At 33.6% G+C, this 19718-nt stretch overlaps 1 protein-coding gene across 2 annotated transcripts in view; it reads left to right on the top strand.

The window, feature by feature from the left end:
• LOC133173259 (outer dynein arm-docking complex subunit 3-like) overlaps positions 1 to 19080 on the top strand; it is a 69786-nt gene extending 50706 nt beyond the window's left edge. Inside the window, exons 1-12 of one of the 2 annotated variants that reach the window (XM_061308243.1) lie at positions 12236 to 12397; positions 12888 to 13009; positions 13225 to 13302; positions 13484 to 13663; positions 14031 to 14135; positions 14269 to 14517; positions 15320 to 15463; positions 15679 to 15839; positions 16171 to 16327; positions 17176 to 17331; positions 17599 to 17683; positions 18607 to 19080. In XM_061308243.1, the coding sequence (XP_061164227.1) occupies positions 12325 to 12397; positions 12888 to 13009; positions 13225 to 13302; positions 13484 to 13663; positions 14031 to 14135; positions 14269 to 14517; positions 15320 to 15463; positions 15679 to 15839; positions 16171 to 16327; positions 17176 to 17331; positions 17599 to 17683; positions 18607 to 18734 (1638 nt within the window). In that variant the 5' untranslated portion in view covers positions 12236 to 12324 and the 3' untranslated portion in view covers positions 18735 to 19080. Of the gene's footprint in view, positions 1 to 12235; positions 12398 to 12887; positions 13010 to 13224; positions 13303 to 13483; positions 13664 to 14030; positions 14136 to 14268; positions 14518 to 15319; positions 15464 to 15678; positions 15840 to 16170; positions 16328 to 17175; positions 17332 to 17598; positions 17684 to 18606 lie in introns of those variants that run through there. The other variant, XM_061308244.1, reaches the window with a different exon arrangement.
• Positions 19081 to 19718: the final 638 nt, after the last annotated feature.

Genomic DNA, 19718 nt, shown 5'->3' with positions numbered 1-19718 from the left:
ATTTTTTTTTAAACGGGGGTCGAGTCACCTTCTACCTATTTTTGTATTCTAATATGCACAATATGTTATCAATAATGTAACTATTTGTCTCTATAAGCTGTTTTTAAATATATCGTTTTTGACTGATACATAAGTAAAAAATGGAAGGGGGTCCATACCCTAAGTGCCTGTGGTCTACATTTATTCATCATATATCGGATCATCGTTGTTTAAAACACATCTGACATGCAGATTGAACACTTCTCAAACTAGACATATATCCGTAATAAAAACGTGATTGCAACGCCCCCTGATACATTCATACAGCAAGGTAAAAGAGACATAACGTGTTTTTTATCCGAGCTAATGGTAAATATAACGAAAGAAGAATATTTTTCATGGTTAATGAAATATACAGAACTTATAAAGTCAATTAACATTTCGCAAATTCTATGGTCGATAAAATGACCTCGTTAGCAAACGCAGTTTATCGTTAAGTCGAATGTTGACTGACGTTTTTAGTACAAATTGTTAGGCCCTCATTTTCACACTGAATTGTCTACGAATTTTCCCGTTTACCCGATCATGACAAGGAGCACAAGGCGGTTGTGACTGGTCGACAGGGGATGCTTACTCCTCCATGGCACCTGATCCCACCTGTGATGTTTTTAGAGGACCCAATTTGCATTGTTTCAATGGATTTTTGAGCTTGATTGTTCAATATCTCCTTATTTCACTTTAAGTGTAATGTCATGTAGCGGTGATTCATCCTTTGAGTAACAAACAGCAAGTAATTGATTATATTTTTTTTTCATTTTTTCATTAAGTTCATTCTATCAAGATTAATATTTTTTCTTTTATCAATTGGGTAAAATTGGTGTTAAAAAATCAGCAACTTCGAGAAACGTGCAAAAAACTCTTGATATTTCAAGCATCATACCATTCCAGACTGTAAAATCATGTATTTTTGGAGGGGAAATTTTCGTGGGTTAAGGGGAAAATATTGTTTTGTGGGGATTTGATTACGGGGATGAAGAAGTGCTAAGTTGATATTTATTTGGAATTTTGTATTTCGTTGAGGACATGAATTCGTGGGTCTCTTCTTACCATGAAAACACAGGTACCTGACGTTAATTACTTTTATTGTAATAAAAAAAAATATAGCCCCTTCCTAGTGAATTATTAGGTAGGCGGTATATTTTTTTTATTAAAAGAAAAATAAGTAACTCCAGGTGCCTGTGCACGAAAACAACGAAAATTAAACCTCCACGAAAATTTGTGATTTCAAAGTATTTTTCTTGTTTGAAAAATGCATAATTGTGATTTAATCAAATAAAGAATAATAAAATATGACTTGGAAATGGGCAGAGTTAAAGGAGCATCATGACTAATATAAATATACTCGGTATTTTATTGAACATAACTACTGTATACAGGGTTATTTTCGCCCCGTATTATTTTCGCTCTTTCAAACTTGCAAACAATTTTGCCCCTTTTGAAATTCCCCCAGTCACAATTCTGTTTAAGAAATTATACTGTGTTCTTTGAATTAGCCCCGTTTTTAATTTCGCCCACCTGTGAATAGGGCGATAGGGGCGAAAATAAAACAGGGGCGAAAATTTCCCTGTATACAAATAGCTATATGATCGTCCTCTCCAGCTCAAAGAAAATCATTTGATTTACAAACAAACAAATACACAATGCTGAATTTAAAGTGAAGGAAATAGGGGTATGGCAGGAAAGTGTATTAAGGGAAGGGAGGGGTACAATGCAGGGAAAACATAAAGAATATAAAGGGAAGGGAGGGGTAAATAAAACAGGGAAGGGAGGGGAATAATGCAGGGAAAGAGTGTAAAGGAAAGGGAGGGGTAGGGAAAGAGATTATTGGAATCTTTTCATTTCATTTTATAAAAAAATTAGTGAAAACTTTGTCATGTTTTATTATTCTTTTGGACACATTTGGGTCCCCAAAAGGATCGTCTTAAGATCTAATGTTCCTTTGTTAATACATGTACTTTAGGAATGAAATAAATTAATATGTCATAAGTTTCAAAATATATAAAGTGATATATATATATGAAATGTTCAGTGTTTACAATTTAATTAATTAATGAATCCACCGGAACAGTGTGTGTTGTAGACGTTTGATCTAAGGAGGCCAACAAAGGACGATATTTTAAACAAGATCATATTACACAAATTATAATGAGTAGCTTGTGTAACTGCAGGAGGCTGTAAGTTTCATAAGTACTCAACTAAAACATCACTTCCTCTTTCCGTCTATTTACCATTTTCCTGTTTCAAAATATAAAGAATTGCAAGTAGAGTAAATGGAATGCATGCTATTCAAACATACAGCATCTACTTGACTTTTTTCGTTGTGTGCAATCAGCTGATAGTTATTCAAAACTTCTGAAGTATTGTAGCAATCTTAAAATGATATTTAAAAAATCCACGTATTATGACATTTTCTGTCAGTGGATATGACTTCCCTAATTATAATTTAATTGCACTATCATAACCACTAGTGATAAAACGTTTGCTATAGCGGAATATATGTCTTCCACAAATCTAGACCCCTCCCCCTCCCGAGTTATTAATAAATTTATAAAATAAAGCAACCGGAAAATGATCCTGAACCCCATCTCTTAGTTTGTAAGATGAATCATGTGCATACATGTATGCACGAGTGTATGTGTGTGTGTGGGGGGGGGGGGGGGGGGTATTTTATTTTATTTTTACTAATTTATTTTTTCTTGTCAGATTTTTTAGTCCGATTTCAGTGGGATTTTGAGTGGGTTCTTAGTCTCCTCCACTAATGATAAAAAATTAGGCAATTCAAGATAAAATCTACGAAAGCCTATTAGGATCGATTAATAACGCGAAAAATTTTAAGGCGTAATAACGCGACGTGAAAAAGCGTTATAAAGCGAAAACGTGAAAAAAGGCGTAATACGAGGGGCATTTGAAAAGTTCTGAGAACTGATTGCTAAAATATTAAAACACCATATGATAGACTGTAGTCTATGTGAACATTCTACCAACTGGTAGTTGTGTCCGTTTGCGTGTATCCGAGTAATGAGTAAATGTTGACTTTAAAATTTTACTTCACTGAAATTTTGTCTCTTGTTACGTCATTTTTATGGTCAGTATTCTAGACATTCGAGATTCTGACGTCATTTTCGGAGTTATTACGTAATAAAATTTACAAATGGAATATATGGAGATAACGAACAGTATTCAAGCTCAAAAGTCCATTAAACAATACAAAATAGGAGCAGAGCAAACACGGACCTCTAAACATCAGAGGTGGGATCAGGTGCTATGGAGGAGTGAGCACCCCCTGCCGACCAGGCACACCCGCCGTGTGCTCCTTGTCATGATCGGAAAATAACGGGAAAATCCGTCGACAATACGTTCTATTTCCATTAGTGAACTCTTCAAAATTAGAGGCGCATTTGGTCGTCTGACTGGGACAGCATGGCGTTGCGGATAATACAAAACATGCCAATCTCAATCCAATTTTAAATGTTAAATGTATTTGTCATTCCAATTAAAGAATAGAAGAACTTAAAGACATATGTAAGAGATCGAGAACCCTAAATTTATCATCCATTTATAAAAAATCCGACATTTCCGAGGCATGTGTATTGTATTTAGATGTACCATACGATAACTAGATATATACGATCAACAATAGATATAAATTTATATCGTTGTCATTCCTACTCTTGATGTATATAAAGTCCACAACAATAAAATATTTCATTGGCATTTGACTCAATGATAAATTGTATTTGCTGACAAGGTCATTGTATCAACCATAGAACTTACGAAATGATGACTTTAAACGAGACAGCTGATATTCTTGTTTCATCAACTTGTTTGTCAATAATTTACCTCGTTTTAGAAATTGTACATACACCTGTACGTAGAGCATGCTCTTGCGTATCGAATCAACTGAGAGATATATACCCCGTATGCAGTTGATGAAGGTATATTGCTGCATAAGTAAGGGAAGTTGACGATTGAAAAGTTAAAGTCATCACGTTTATCATAAAGCTTGGTTGTTAGATTACCATTAACGTCTTTTATAAGTAAAATATCCACATATGAAACAGATGTGTCAGACTCTGTGGTATCTTTTATCTCAAATTCACCAGGATATATCGACATAAGAATGGAAATAGCCATTGTTAATTGACAATACATCGTCGATATATCTAAATGTCGAGTTGAAGGCCACAGCAAGTGTTTTCTTCTTTTCACGTACAAGATTTTGGACAAATTCTGCTTCATATGAATACAAAAAAAGGTCTGCTAATAACGGGGCGCAATTGGTACCCATGGGAATTCCAATAGATTGTTGGAAGACCTGGTCTCCAAAAACCACATAGATATTGTCAATCAGAAACTGAAGCATCTTTTTAATGTCAACTTCAGAGTACTTGTGTGTACAATCACAATGTTTTTTAACAAAATAATTCTGCAAATGACCAATGACAAGGTAAGTATATTTGCGAGTTCCATTTTTATTGAAAAAGCAGCTGTCAATTATATCAAAAAGCCTGGACTTTAATTTATCGTGGGGAATGGTTGTGTATAAAGTAGAAAAGTCGTAAGTTTTTAAGCTGTTGATTTTGGTAAAATCTTGTGATTTCAAATTTTCCAAAAGTTCCTTGGAATTTTTAAGTATCCACATCTGATTTACACCACTTCTCGAATATATTGTTGCACAGTACTCTTGAAGGGACGTCACAATATGTGTATATTTTTGTAATCTGTCCAATGATATCAAACTCAGTAATTTCCGTTTAACGGTTAATATTTTATCAATCAGTTCTCAGAACTTTTCAAATGCCCCTCGTAATGCGACAAAGGGCGTAATTACGCCTTTCAGAAAAAGCGTTTTTACGCCTTTACAAAAGGAATTATTAGACCTTTCAAAAAAGCAGCATTACGCATTTCAAAAAGGCGTTATTAAACCTTTCAAAAAAGCGTTATTACGACTTTCAAAAGGCATTTTTACGCCTTTTAAAATAACGATATTACGCCTTTCAAAAAGGCGTTATTACGCCTTTTCAAAAGGCGATATTACGCTTTTTAAAAATGGTGTTATTAATTAAGCTTTTTCAAAAGATGCTATAATGCGAAATGGAAAGGCATTATAACGCCTTAACAAAAGGATTAATAACGCTTTTTCCAAATGCTTAATATTGCTCCTCAAAAGGCTTTTAGTTAAGGACTCATAGCTTACTGCTATTTTGTATACATTCATATGTTCAGGTTTAAAATAGATTCTCAAAAGTATTTAAGTATATGACTTTTCAAGATAATCTGTGACCAACACAACCCTAATCTGGGGGTGGGGGGGGGGGGGGGGTACTCAGAGCAAACAATTTAATTTTTAGGGGTTATTTTTCAATACCAACTTAGCCAACCCCCGGGCTGAAATCTTGACCCTCGGGACACATGAATTTCACAATTTGGTAGGGCTACCTAATTGCTCAGAAAAAAACCTGCAATTCCTCGTATAAATGCAACTATCAATTAATGGAGAATAATTAAACAGCTGTTACATATTTGTAAATACATGTAAATTGGGGGACAGTTACGAGCGTAATTTAAAGGTGTTTCTTTCCGATATTAATATCAATCATCTTAAAATTGTATTGAGTGTTTGCAAAAAAATCTCATAATTAAAATTTGTCGCAAGCTCTCTAAAATCTCATAATTAAAATTTATCGCAAGCTCTCATTGTTTTTATAAGAGTTACGCTTTAATAGTTTAACAATCACGGGTCACTGACAAGACCATTCAAATGGCTTCAGGTAAGAAATCGATAACGGGTACATGTACTAGCAGCATGAAAATAAAGAATAAATGCGAGCGTTTGATGTTCTGTATATAGATAAAATGCATGTGCAGTAAATATTATATTTGAAATCAAATAGACTGGATACATATATTTATTACTACGTAAATGTTAACGATATTCAACAATTCGTTGTATAATGATGATAACGTAGATTAAATATTGTACAAGCTAGCAGTCGGATAAAGACAAATAGAGAAAATGACACAAAAAATTAATTCAAATATCAACGAGTACTCGACTATCGTTCGACTAAAGCCTTAGACTATTCGACTAAGCTGTCCGAGTAAAATTGACATCTCTAGTTTGAAGGCTAATAAACTGCTCATTAAACCCATGCATGCAAATAGTTTGCCTGCTTTTTTCCAAGAGGAAAGAAAAAGATTTCCAAATGTGAAATACATTTTTAATATATGACCAGCACAGCCCTAACTTGTATCTGCCTAAATCCGGGATTTTCACAAGAACAGTGATGACTTCTCTTTGTACTGATCGAGTTATCTGCTAGATGTACAAGAGTATAGAAATATTTCTAATTATTTCATAAATAAAGATGGCTTCGAGTCCACCATTCATGTAATTATTAAAATTATCTACATATAATAACGCATTTTCATTTGTGCTATGAAGCCTTTCCATTTTTCACTATAACGTCTTTTCAAACAGGCCCGTAGTACGAGGGGAGGGGGGCTTTTCAAACAGGTCCGTAGTACGAGGGAGGGGGATAGATCCCAACTCACCCCCTACTCCAACACGAACGAAATAAGATTTTTGAGTTTAAGCAGTTTAGGTTAGTTTTTTTTTTTTTTGCTTGTCAAATATTTGAGAGCCCACCCCCCACCCTTTTTCAAAAACGTTGCTACGGGCCATGCAGTCAAAAGGCAAATAACGGCTTTTCAATAGGTTTCGAAATGCGTAATACTGTTTTTTTGAAAAGGCGTAATTACCCCTTTTCAAAAGGCGTTATAAGGCCTTTTTAAAGGGGTAATAACTTTTTTTCGTGTTATTATTACGCCTTTTTATTCACATTAAGGTTCATCGATACTCTGATAAGAGAGATAACTCTTAATGATATAAATGTCTATTATTCCTTTATAATCTTATCAAGTTGAAGTGTCTTTTTGTCCAATTTTTCCCCGCAAGCTATGCTATGATTGTTTGTATTTTACTTAAATAATACATTTCTTTTGGAAAATCATAAGAGTTAAAGAAATATTTTATATGATTGAGCAGAGGGTTTATGTACCTTAATACGCCTTTTGAAACGGTGTAATGAAGCCTTTTTTCACCCATAGATCGATCCTAATACGCTTTCTTAGAAATCGATATTTTATTGATATTTTATTAAGATTAGTACTTCATCTAGATCTTGTCATTATGTGTAATTGTTTGGGTGCGGTAGGGATTGGGGGTAAGGGGGGGGGGGGGGGCTCCTCTCTGCTGTAATTTGGCGATTAATTCTAAATGGTATGATTCTGCAATTGATGTTCTTACATATATACCTTCTGATGCGGCACTACTCACGGTGAAAATGCTGATAGTAATGCAAACTTGCATAGCTGGCATTGAAACCATTAATTATCATTAATTAGTGGTTGAAACAATGCATATTCAAATAGGATTCTAATAAATACAATATACGAGATAGTTAAGTATACAGCTTTTACAAAACATTGATAAAGATATTCATGTTACTGTAAATATCGTACATTAAAGCTAAAAGTCATGATTTCATAACATTTTCAGATAGCAGAGGACTCTCATTCTTTAAAGATTTTCTATAATAATGACTCTCAAAGTGATTTGTCATTTCGACGTCGACTTCGACTCTGAGAAGAAATAATGTGTTGACTGTCTAATTTGTCTCGCTGAATGTCTCCCTGTTTGTCTATGCGTTTCATTTTTCCCCTTGTTGAATTTTTCACACTGCGTTAAGCACAGAGAAAAATACAAGCAAAATGTAAAACAATACGCATGAAAAAATTAAGAGCGAACTGGTATCAACCTGGAAGAGCAACTCTCTTATTAATCAGGCTAATAAATTTACAAAGTTAACTTAAGGTTATAAATTAAAGATATTTTTTATTTGAAAATAAATTTTAACAAGAGGCCCAGGGGTTACATCGGTCACCTGATCACTGTCGCTAGAAAAAAGCTAAAATCAGTTTAGTATTGAAAAGCTTAAATACATAAGTTGTCCCGACCTACCCATAAGAGGGGGGGGGGGGTATGATTTGAACAACTGTAACTTTTTTTCATACAAATCTGAACTTTCATTGTGGCCCTATTCTACCCCTGGGGGTCATGATTTGAAGAAAAAAACTTGAATCTACTCTAACTGAGGATGCTTTCATGCTTCATACCCAACCTCCGGGGGTCATGATTTGAACAAACTTGAATCTACACAACCTGAGGATGCTTCCATATAAATATGACCAATCATAGCTTTGCTGTTCTTGAGAAGAAGGTTTTTTAAAGATTTTTCCTATATACTCCTATGTTAAACTTTGATCGTCCATTGTGGCCCCACCCCTAACCCTGGGGGTCATGATTTGAAAAAAACTTGAATCTACACCACTTGAGGATGCTTTGACATAATTATGACCAATCATAGCTTTGCTGTTATTGAAAAGAAGATTTTCCCTATATATTCCTATGTAAATTTTGATCGTCCACTGTGGCCCCACCCCTAACCCTGGGGGTAAAGATTTGAACAAATTTCAATCTACAATATCTGACAATTATTCAACATGAGTTTCATCTTTCCTGGTCCATTGGTTCTTGAGAAGATTTTTCAATGATGCCATTAATTTTTCACTATTTTGTAATTATCTCCCCTTGGAGGAGGGCGTGGCCCTTCATTTGAACTAACTTGAATCCCCTTTACCCAAGGTTACTCTGTGCCAAGTTTAATTGAAATCGGTCCAGCAGTTCTAGAGAAGATGAAATTGTGAAAAGTTTACGCCAACGACAACGCCAACAACGACAACGACGACGACAGAACAATGGACAAATTTCGATCAGAAAAAAAAAGCGTTTGATCGACTTACATGTATATACCGTATGTTGCTGGTACATACAATTCTCTACATTTGTTAAAAGCTGAACATGACATACTCGTATATATAATGGAACTCGTCTCCAATATAATTTTCACATATAGTACATAATCTATGATTTATATGTGCATTGTAGCATCTGCCTGCCTCAGTTGGTAATTATGATTATTAGTTCTAAATCTCATCGATATATTGGAGTCTAAATAGTTCGAGATGAAGTAGTGCTACATGTATCTGGGGTCCATTTCTTCTAAAATTGATCAGTCAGTGTTTGCTTAATTATACATTCAACAACCATTTTTTTTTCATTCTCTACTTTTTACGTCATCCAGATTTAATTCAAACCACATTCTTGTAAGTTTTTCTGAATATACATCCGATCCAATTAAAATTCTAATCATCATTGTTGTGCATTGATGAGATACAGAGGCGAGTCCAGTAACCAACCCCCACCCCCGCTTTTGACTTTATTATTATTTTGTTGTTGTTGTTTTATGTTTTCTTTGTTTGTTTTGTTTTGCTTTTGTAAATTTAACTTCTATATGTATATACTCTCAATTATGTCCAAACGTTTAAGGCACCTGGTATCAGGGGTGACTTAAAAAAAAATCTTGTCGAAAAAGACTAAATCTAATACACCCCCTCCCCCAACCATCACCAACAACACCACAAAATAGGATGTTCGAGTTTGAACAATTTCTCTCTCTCTCTCTCTCTCTCTCGGCTAGCCAAAAGAAAAGAACCATCCTTGAATCCCCCGTTCTGAAATTTCTGTATCTTCCACTAAACTACATAACAATTTATAGAAAACATAAGACAATTTGGCTCTTTACATTTCAAAAATTATGCCCGAAATTTTATATTTACACATACATGTAATGGTTAGCTAGCAAGTTCATCATAAACAACGGAATCTAGATTACGCACAAATTTAAACTGGAGTTTCTCAATAAATTAATGTTCCAATGTTAAAACCCCATACCTCTAAACCAAGAAGGAAGATAGGGATAACTATATTTTATCAAAAATATATTAATTTGACAACTAATAGATAAATTCAGTTGATCTGCAAACTTAATTTGTTAAAATTTAAAAAAAAACATTCTGATTCTACACGCAGTACTTCAAGGCTAATATTAAAAAGATGCTCGAGTTTCTCATTGACAATATCTATGTATTTTTCGGAGTTTTCGTAGTTGAGAAGAACCTTAGCCTGGGACGTCGACGCTGAGGGTATTAGCTCCCCCAACTTCGTTGAGGTGAGCTAAAAAAGTAGTACTCCAAGTTATATGATTTATGGTGAAGCTCATCTTCCCAAGTCAAGGGTTTCTGATCCACTCCGCTGCGAGCGGAGAAACCGAGTGGTTCCCTTTATATTTAAATATATAATTTATTATTTATAACATACATGTACTTGGAAAAACTTGTGTACGGAAAAGAAAATGAGATGTGTAGAATTGCGTAAACAATATGATAAAGGTGAATTTGCAAGCCCCTGGATTTTGTTTGTTCAAAGTGTTTTTGACAGTGTGGTTTATCAAAATTTAATGTATGGTATGAACAAACTTTTTATAATGTAAAATGGATAGCTGCAACAGTAAAGCAAAGGTTCAAAAATTCAATATATTCAAAATCTAGTGGAATAGTGAAGTTCAAGAATCTTCAAAAACTGTAAAAATTATAGAATTTTTGAAACCAATTTTGAGTGTGAAAAATACTTATCTCTGTGATCATGTAAATTCAGGAAAATTGGAAAATTTAGAACAACAAATTAAATCACTATCTCCCAGTCGAAACAGGTAGATGGAATTGTACTCAAAGAAATGCATGAACGACTTTGTAATATGTGCGATAGTAAAAAGATAGGAGATGAATACCACATACCACTTTATTTTAGAATGTAGTGTTTTAGGCTATTCGAGGAAAAATTCTTAAGTCAGAAATTTGGTTGTCGGTCAAATATCATGAAGTTTTGTGAAATTATGTGCTCAGAAGATATTGAAATTAAAAAAAAAAACAACTGTGTACATTTATTACTCAGTCTGATTAAAATCATATCCTTGTTGCGCCTTTATAACGATATCGCTTACCCTCGTAAGCGACATATCGTTATTCAGAGCAACGGGGATCTGATTTTAATCAGATTGATTTATTACTAAAATTAATTGTTTGGTCTCTTCTCCCTCTAACTCACACTTCTTGCTTGACCCATTGTATTCAGTAAATATATTATATGTGTATATGTTTTTGTACCTCATGTACCATTTTTGAGAGGATAAACTGAACTGATCAATTCCATTGTTGATATCATTCAATCATTTGAAAAGTGCAACAATTCAGGAAATGAAATAATGATATGGAAATTAAACGATCATTTGATTTGGGGGAGGGATTTGGAAATAAATAATCTGACCTCGAAAATATTGAAAATAAATAATCTGTCCTCATCTGGGAAGAAAATATATAACCTGTCCTTGCCTGGTGCTACTTACTACCCCCCTCCCCCCCCCCCCCGGGAGAAGAAAATATATCATATGTCCTTGTCTGGTACTAAACTACTAACCACCCACCCCCCTCACGAAGTTAACGGTATTCCTTCTTTCTTTTTTTTTTTTTGCCTTGTCAATTTTTTTCCAGTGAAGATGAAAATAAATATGCTCTTGATTGACATGAAAATAAATGATCAAACAAAAAACAAAAACAAAAAAATTGCCCCCCCCCCCAACCACCCCCGCCCAGAAAAAAATGTCCGTCCTTTTAATTATTCGGAATTGCATGAAGATACATGTATCATTAACTATTTGGAGATATCTATAATTGAATTGTTGTGTGCACCAAATGAACAGATGAGATTTTCAAATAATGAATGAATTAAATAATGTAAGATTTCCGTCACATTACATTTGAGTTGTACATTGTATTTGAGTTTATGTCAATTTGGCTCCGCATATCCTCACGTAGAAAAAAAGTTTATTCAAATCATGAATCTGTCCAAAAATATTTCATTTTTTAAAAATTTATGTATGAATGTACAATTTATTATTGTATGACCAAAGAAGAGAGAGAGAGAGACTAGTAACCGTGTATATTAAAACGAGCCATCAACTTCTCAGAATAGTAACCGTGACGTGCTCAAGAGCGGCTCGGGTAGGCCTACTGCATGTACTGACAACACGTGATTACTTTTTAAATTAAATTTTGTTTATGTATTAGTTTTCAAATATTTTTATCTAAAATCATGTAAATTGTTTTATTTTAACATAAGAATCACAACATTTAATTTACCGGAAGTACATAGCGGTGATGGTTCTTACTATACACATGCGCAAAGCACGGGCACCTTGGATACGTACAAACACCATATTGATTGTCAACAGCAGGATTTGAAAGGTGGCATCGTAAACTAACAAGATGCCGACCGGCCTCTTACAAAGACCCATTAATGAACAGATTGATGAACTCAAGTCTAAGATTGCCCTCTTGGGTAAGTAAGAATATATGTAAATGTAATCTCTTGTCTTGAGCATGAATGCAGTGTGTAAACGGGGGGGGGGGGGGGGGGGGGGGTCTTAACAGAAACCACTTGGTGATCTATGATTATAATGGCTAAGGATTATATTCTGTAGCAATTAGTATGTTGTGATTAAAGAATACATGGAGTTCAGTAAAATTTATCTTACGCATATTTCTTTTAAAAACTGTAGGGCATAATATATATAAACTATCTGAATATACCTTACAAGCAGATAACAAACAAATATTAACCTAAAATGCATTAATCAAATAAAGCATGTGAGAATCTTGCCAACCCATCCAGTCATTAGACATAAATGTTCTCTGTTTCACAGTGAGAGACTGACCTGAGAGACAGGGATAGAGTTTGGGGTAAAGATTAGAAGAGGGCTCAGTTTATGCAATGTATTATGTACTAACTTTATTTACTGTGACAGAATATGTTTATATTTTACTTGTAGAGGGTGATCGAAAGGCTTATTATGAGACATCACAATTTGCAATGAAAAAGAATAGGGAAACAATCTTAAAGCTAAGGAAAGAAAACAAAGAAGTTAGAAAGAAGCTTAGTGACTCCCTTTCTGTAAGTGATTTGTTTACTTTTCATGTGATCTTATTGTATGAAGTTAATAACTTCATTATCTCTGATATCAATTTTTTTTCCCTTTTTTAGTGATCTGCATTTTTTTTTTTTTTTTTTTTTTTTGCTTTCATTGCATGAATACTTAATTTTCATTTCTAATCACGCTAATAGTTTGGAAAACATTATTTATAATAATGGTTAAAACATATTTTTAGCAAGATCAACATGTCATCAATAAAGCATTCCAAGACAGACCTGTTCAAAGAGCCTCCATGAAGAACAAAACTGGCAGGGTAAGAAAAGAAGCATAACCAGGGACCTATATACTAACGGTCCCTGGATTAACCAATGATTAATAGATTAAAATCTGAGAGCTTAAATTTCAGTAGAGAGCTGCAAATAATTATGGGGATTCAACTGAGATATGTGCAGTATAATTCTGTATTGATGTACCAGTTTTATTATTAATTACAGCAAGCAATCACTGTGATGGACTACAAGGTATGTGATACAATGAAGAGACTGAATGCACTGAAACATCAGACGGCCGAGAAACAGAAGAGACTAGAGAAGTTACAAACAGAGTACCAACAGATGGTGGACGACAGCTCAGAGGCTGTGGCCACAGACAAAGGGGAGTCAAAGGATGCCCAGGTTAGTAGACAGATCTCTCAGCAGTGTAACTGGTTCTTATATACTGTAAACATGCTTATTTTAACCAGTATGGACTGACAAGCAATACCCTCTCCATCAAAACTTTTATTTTTCAACTATGTTTAATTTTATGATCATTAAGTTTTTTTTTATTTCTCTCCAGTCAACTATTATCTGAATTCATAGCCACATACCTGAAAAAAAGTTTTGATGAATGTAATAAAAAATGAATAAAATATGTAAAAGTTTTATTTTTTATCTGGGACATCCCCTCAAATGAAATGACAACATTGTCATGTAATACAATAATGTATTCAAACAGAGATTATATATTATTGTGTTTCATCATTCACCCTTGATTTTACAGACAATGCGATATCTTGAGAATAGCTACGATAAAACCAAACTTAAGATAGATGAGGCATCCCATTTAAAAAGAATTTATGAGGACATTAAGAGGAAACTAGAAGTTGTAAGTATTTGTACAAATATTGAAAAATACTACATTTTACAATATCCCTAAATTTTGGAATTTTGTGACCTTCAAATAAGTTTTCCATATTATGTTTTCTAATGATTGTGAAAATGACTTTGTATAATAACAGGAAGCCGGTAATTTCCCAAGTGTCTTGGATTGTATGGAGGCTGAAATCAGAAGCACAAAGGCTGAACTGAAGGAATTACGAGCCATGCATGATGATGCACACATCTCCAAGGAAGCCGCTCAACAAGAGCTTGCCAAGCACGAGAAAGTCGTGTATACAGAACGTAAACAGAGGGAGGTAGAGCTGCAGAAAATGAAAAAGGAGGCAGAGGAGAAGAAGATGCAGCATGAGAGAATTGAACGAAGAATAGTATGTAAAAATAGATCAGAAAAAATAAACATAGCAATTACATCAGGCCATTCCAAGTTTTCTCTGTGTTTAGCGTCTGCCTGCAGCTTGGTTTTTGACACCCCAGACTAAAATAACATACGATATCAGTAGAAATTGATGATTTTGGTTAAAACTCTGACTTCTGTCAAATTCTTTCTATGTTCTTTTTTTTCAAAAATCTATCAAATTGATCAATACTTTGCATTTACAGCCTTCATTTGCAAAGGAATATATATTTCTACAAGAAAATTAGAATCATGGAATCAAATACATGTATCCTTTAATTGATGTCGCTTTTTTGACTTTAAAGTCTCTGTTTTATTTATGCTTTGTCTTTGTGAATAATGGTAGGTAGATTTTTGAATGATAAGTGAACATTAAACAGAGAAAAAACTTGGAATGGCCTCATTAAAAATATAGATTACACAATAATAGTACACAAACTCAGGATTAAAACATAGCACATATATAAGCTGAAATAAAAGAATAAGTACAGTTATTATAAATTATACTCAGATCATAATTAAGAAATAGAGTATAGAAAAGTGTGTAAACACTAATAATGAGAAGAAATATTGTGGTACATACTGTATTTACAAATAAAAAAAATGGAATATTATAAGAATATAGGTTGTGTTTAATTAGATTTAGATTAGGAAAAAAATGCAAAGATAGAGAACAGAAGAGAAGATTGGGCAAATAATTTTATGTTGTTTGGTGCATATAACATTGTCCAAACTGGAAAATGTGGATGGAATAATTTTGTTTGTCATCATGACAGGCTCAGCGCGGCTCCATTCAGCAGGATGAACTCTCCCCACAAGAGAAACAAGCTCTCCAGGGAGAGGAGCAGCAACAGAAAATCACCACATACGAGGAGGCATTCAGGAGGATCAAGGAAGCCACTGGTGTATCCGACACTATGGTAACGATTATATATCTTCTTAAAAGCAGGGCAGTTTTTCCTTTAAAATTTTGATATTACTTACATGAATAAATTAAATTTATAGAAACCATGGCATATATATTCCCTTAAGTTATTTCAGCATTAGGAGCTGCAAAAGGAATATGTGGTAAATGGTAGGTATGCTTCTTACAAGAGTTTAAAGCTTTTAAGAGGTGTGGTCACTTTGTTTTTAGGAAGTGGTCAGGCGATTTGAGGGACAAGATGAAACCACTAAACATCTGGAGGCATTACAAAAGGATAATGATAAACTGATCACACGTCTGAAGGAAGAAAAAGATAAATTACAGGCTGAGTTTGAGGACATGAAGTACACAGGCGATGCTAAACTCTCAAGGTTCTTATTCATTCATTGAAAATCTCAACAATATAAGTACAGTTTAATAAATTATCTCATTTAATATGTATGAGGGCCTAAGCTGACAGAGTACTGTAAATGTAAATCATTTATTTCAACTCTGAATAATAAACACTATATGGTCTAATATGGAAGACAGATAAATTGAGATTGAAAATCAGTTTTATGGTGATACACTGTAAAAGTTATTTAGAATCTATAGAATGTGATTTCTACTGAATTCTCTTCTGTGTAGTGGCCAAAGGAAGCTTTAGGAATTCCAGAATCATCGAAACACTGATTATTACTGTATTATTTCTCTTTTATGTAGTGGCCAGAGGATGCTTGAGGAATTCCAGAATCACCTACAGAAGGAAGAGGACAGAAGGTCTACTGCTGAGGATCATCTCAATAGAAACAGTCACATCATGGTATCCGTAAAGGCAGGAGTGGAGCACCTGTCTGACAAACTTCATCACCTCAAAGCTGTAAGTTATATATCACCTCAAAGCTGTAAGTTATATATATCACCTCAAAGCTGTAAGTTATACATCAACTCAAAGCTGAAAGTTATACATCACCTCAAAGCTGTAAGTTATATATCACCTCAAAGCTGTAAGTTATATATATCACCTCAAAGCTGTAAGTTATACATCAACTCAAAGCTGTAAGTTATATATCACCTCAAAGCTGTAAGTTATACATCAACTCAAAGCTGTAAATTAGATCACCTCAAAGCTGTAAGTTATATCACCTCACAGCTGTAAGTTATACATCACCTCAAAGATGTAAGTTATATATCACCACAAAGCTGTAAGTTATATATCATCTCAAAGCAGTTAGTTATACATCAACTCAAAGCTGTAAGTTATATCACCTCACAGTTGTAAGTAATCACCTCAAAGCTGTTAGTTAGATCACCTCAAAGCTGTAAGTTATATATCACCTCAAAGCTGTAAGTTATCACCTCAAAGCTTTCAGTTATACATCAACTCAAAGCTTTCAGTTATACATCAACTCAAAGCTACATCACCTAAAAGCTGTAAGTTATCTACACATCACCTCAAAGCTGTAAGCTATATATCGCCTTGAGCTTAAGATATATATCAGCTCAAAACTGTAAGCTATCTATATATTCACTTGAAACTTGTCATCTATATGTCACCTCAAAGCTGTAAGTTATTCATATACATAGCACCTCAAAGCTATAAGTTATCCATGTGTCACCTCAAAACTAGAAGTTAATTATCTAGTTAAGATATATTTTTTTAAATGGTACATCTGTTTATTAACAAGGTTTTTATTTCTTTTTCACCCTCTTACTTTTGCGATTCAGAGTAAAGGACATGTTCCCACTGCACAAATTGCTCCAACCTCAGATGAATATGTACTGGATCAGCTTTCTACATGTGAGGAGAAACTGCTGAAATTATTGGAGGAACTGGATGGCAAAGATCTCCAGGACACAATGAAACAAATGGAGGAGGAAGAGGTAGGCTATTTATATCAGGCAGTCATTAACTAAAATAGAGGAGGACATACTGTGTATTCTATTTAGCAATACGGCTTAAATCACATCAAACAATAGAGATTGTAAGGAAGATTCTGGCTATTGAAAATGGTTAAAAATTGAAAAATAAAAAAAGTAAACTTTGTCACAATGTCAAATACTGTGATTTTTTAATTATTTTGATAAAATTTTTCGCTGAAAATTACAAATGAAGCCAGCATCCATTAACATGTTTGTATTGTTTTGTAGTTCCATGCCAGTGTAGAAGGAAAACTGCCACAGTATAACACAAGGATCAAACTCCCCACCACCCAGAGGGATATGGTTTATGATGGTAAGGGAAATAATTCATTTGATGAACAAGTGATCTATTATAATATATATATGTAAACTAACTAATGACTTTGTTTGAATTTCGATTTTCTAATTTAACAGATAAGTTTTTTCTTGTAAGAATATGCTTTCACTTTATATGGAGTGCGTAAGTGGTGTCACAAACATGAATGTGAAAATAATTGATCCTGAATCAATTATCCATTGTCATACTCACAGAAGATTGTTTACTTTTACAATTGCATGTATATGATACAATGTACCATCATTTTAGATTCAAATAGATGTCATGAAATGGCAATGCTTATTCAAAAAGGTTATTTGTTTCGTATAAGAGTGCTCATAAAAAGTTAAAGCGTGTAGGATTTCATGATCTACCTATAACAAGTATATAATTTATCAGGTTAAATATCTTCCAGAATATAACTGTAAAATTTAATATGATCACTTGAAAAATAATTAATTGACATTCTAATATCCGAGTTTTGTTTGCATTTAAATTTATTTTGAATTTAATCACACACAAGAATCTTTAATACAATTTAAATTGTTTTATTTGATGAACACTGATATCACTGCATGATCAGAATTAAGGGGAGACTACTACTGTTCTCCACTGAGTGCATATGTCCTACTGCATGTTTCACATTCACATACATCAGAGAATCACTGTATGTTTACAAGTTACTCCATGAACATTTTAAATGAATTGGCATAAGTAAGTAAATATAGGCCCACCACATGTGAAATATTTATTTTTTCAAAATGCCATAATCCAATGGCATGTGTATATGCTCTAAATGTAACATGTTTAAGATGCTGATGATTGTTTGACATTTTATCAATGCTGATGATTAGTTTGAGAATTTTGCTGACACTGTCTAAGAATTGATTAATTTTATGATGTTGATGATGATTTTTCAGATGACGAGGACAGTGGTGATGATGATACTGATGTTCCAAATCGTAATGCAATTAAGAAACAATCACAGTTTATTGTGGACTCTAAAACTAAACGGCGCACCACCAAGAAAAAGAAAAAGACAAAATAAAACGGCACACCACCAAGAAAAAGACAAAATAATAATAAAAGACATTGTGACTTGACAGAGAGATTATCAATTCATGAACCATCTGTTTTCTCACCAGTTATTATTGAAAGATGATATATATATATATTTATTCCATCAACTAAATTCTGGTATTTAAATTGTTATTTCACTTGAAACATGAGAAACACATATCTTGAAAAAGGTGTAAAAGATTTTGTATGTGATCATGTTGTAATTTATAATTAAATGTTAATGGCTGTATCTATTTCAGAAATGTATTTTAATTTACTTGTTCTGTTTTGGTATTTATGAAAACAAAATTAAAATGTAAATGCTTAAAATTAAATATATATTAGTGTTTCATTTTATTTAGGTGGCCAATATTATGTTTTTGTCTATAATGCATTCCTTGTCCGTTGGTCTTTTGAATATTTTCAGCTTCGTTTTTGTAACTGCTCGATCATCTGTAACCATTTTAATGACATAGAATCTTTGAGACAAAGCCATGGTTTTCCTCCTACATCCTTACCCCGCCTCAGTATTTAATGCCTTCTTACAATGTTCATGATAATTATAATGAAGAATTGTAGTAAACGTTAAATAATAATATTCCCACTTAATAACCCTAAACATCCATCAGACAAGCTTGTTACACTGAGCAATGAGCCCACCCCTCCAATCATTGCTGAAACATTAAATTTGCATTTCTCTGTTAATATTGAACTAGCTTCAACACCTTGTCTTTTTATGAATTTTGAATTAAAACAAGAATCTGTGACTTCCTGACCAGTGATTCTCAAAATAACGTTGAATCACTGCTGTGACAGTACATTATAATAGTAGGTTCCTGACCTTGACTTGCTAATGTGACAGTACATCACAACAGTAGGTTCCTGAAGTTGAATCACTGCTGTGACAGTACATTATAATAGTAGGTTCCTGACCTTGACTCGCTAATGTGACAGTACATCACAACAGTAGGTT

This window comes from Saccostrea echinata, unplaced genomic scaffold (genome assembly GCF_033153115.1).
Source record: "Saccostrea echinata isolate AGI-Se365-2 ecotype Australia unplaced genomic scaffold, CSIRO_AGI_Sech_v1 ptg000056l, whole genome shotgun sequence".
Lineage (NCBI taxonomy): Eukaryota > Metazoa > Mollusca > Bivalvia > Ostreida > Ostreidae > Saccostrea > Saccostrea echinata.
Note: the sequence above shows the minus strand (reverse complement) of the source record. Positions and strands in the feature narration are given on the sequence as shown.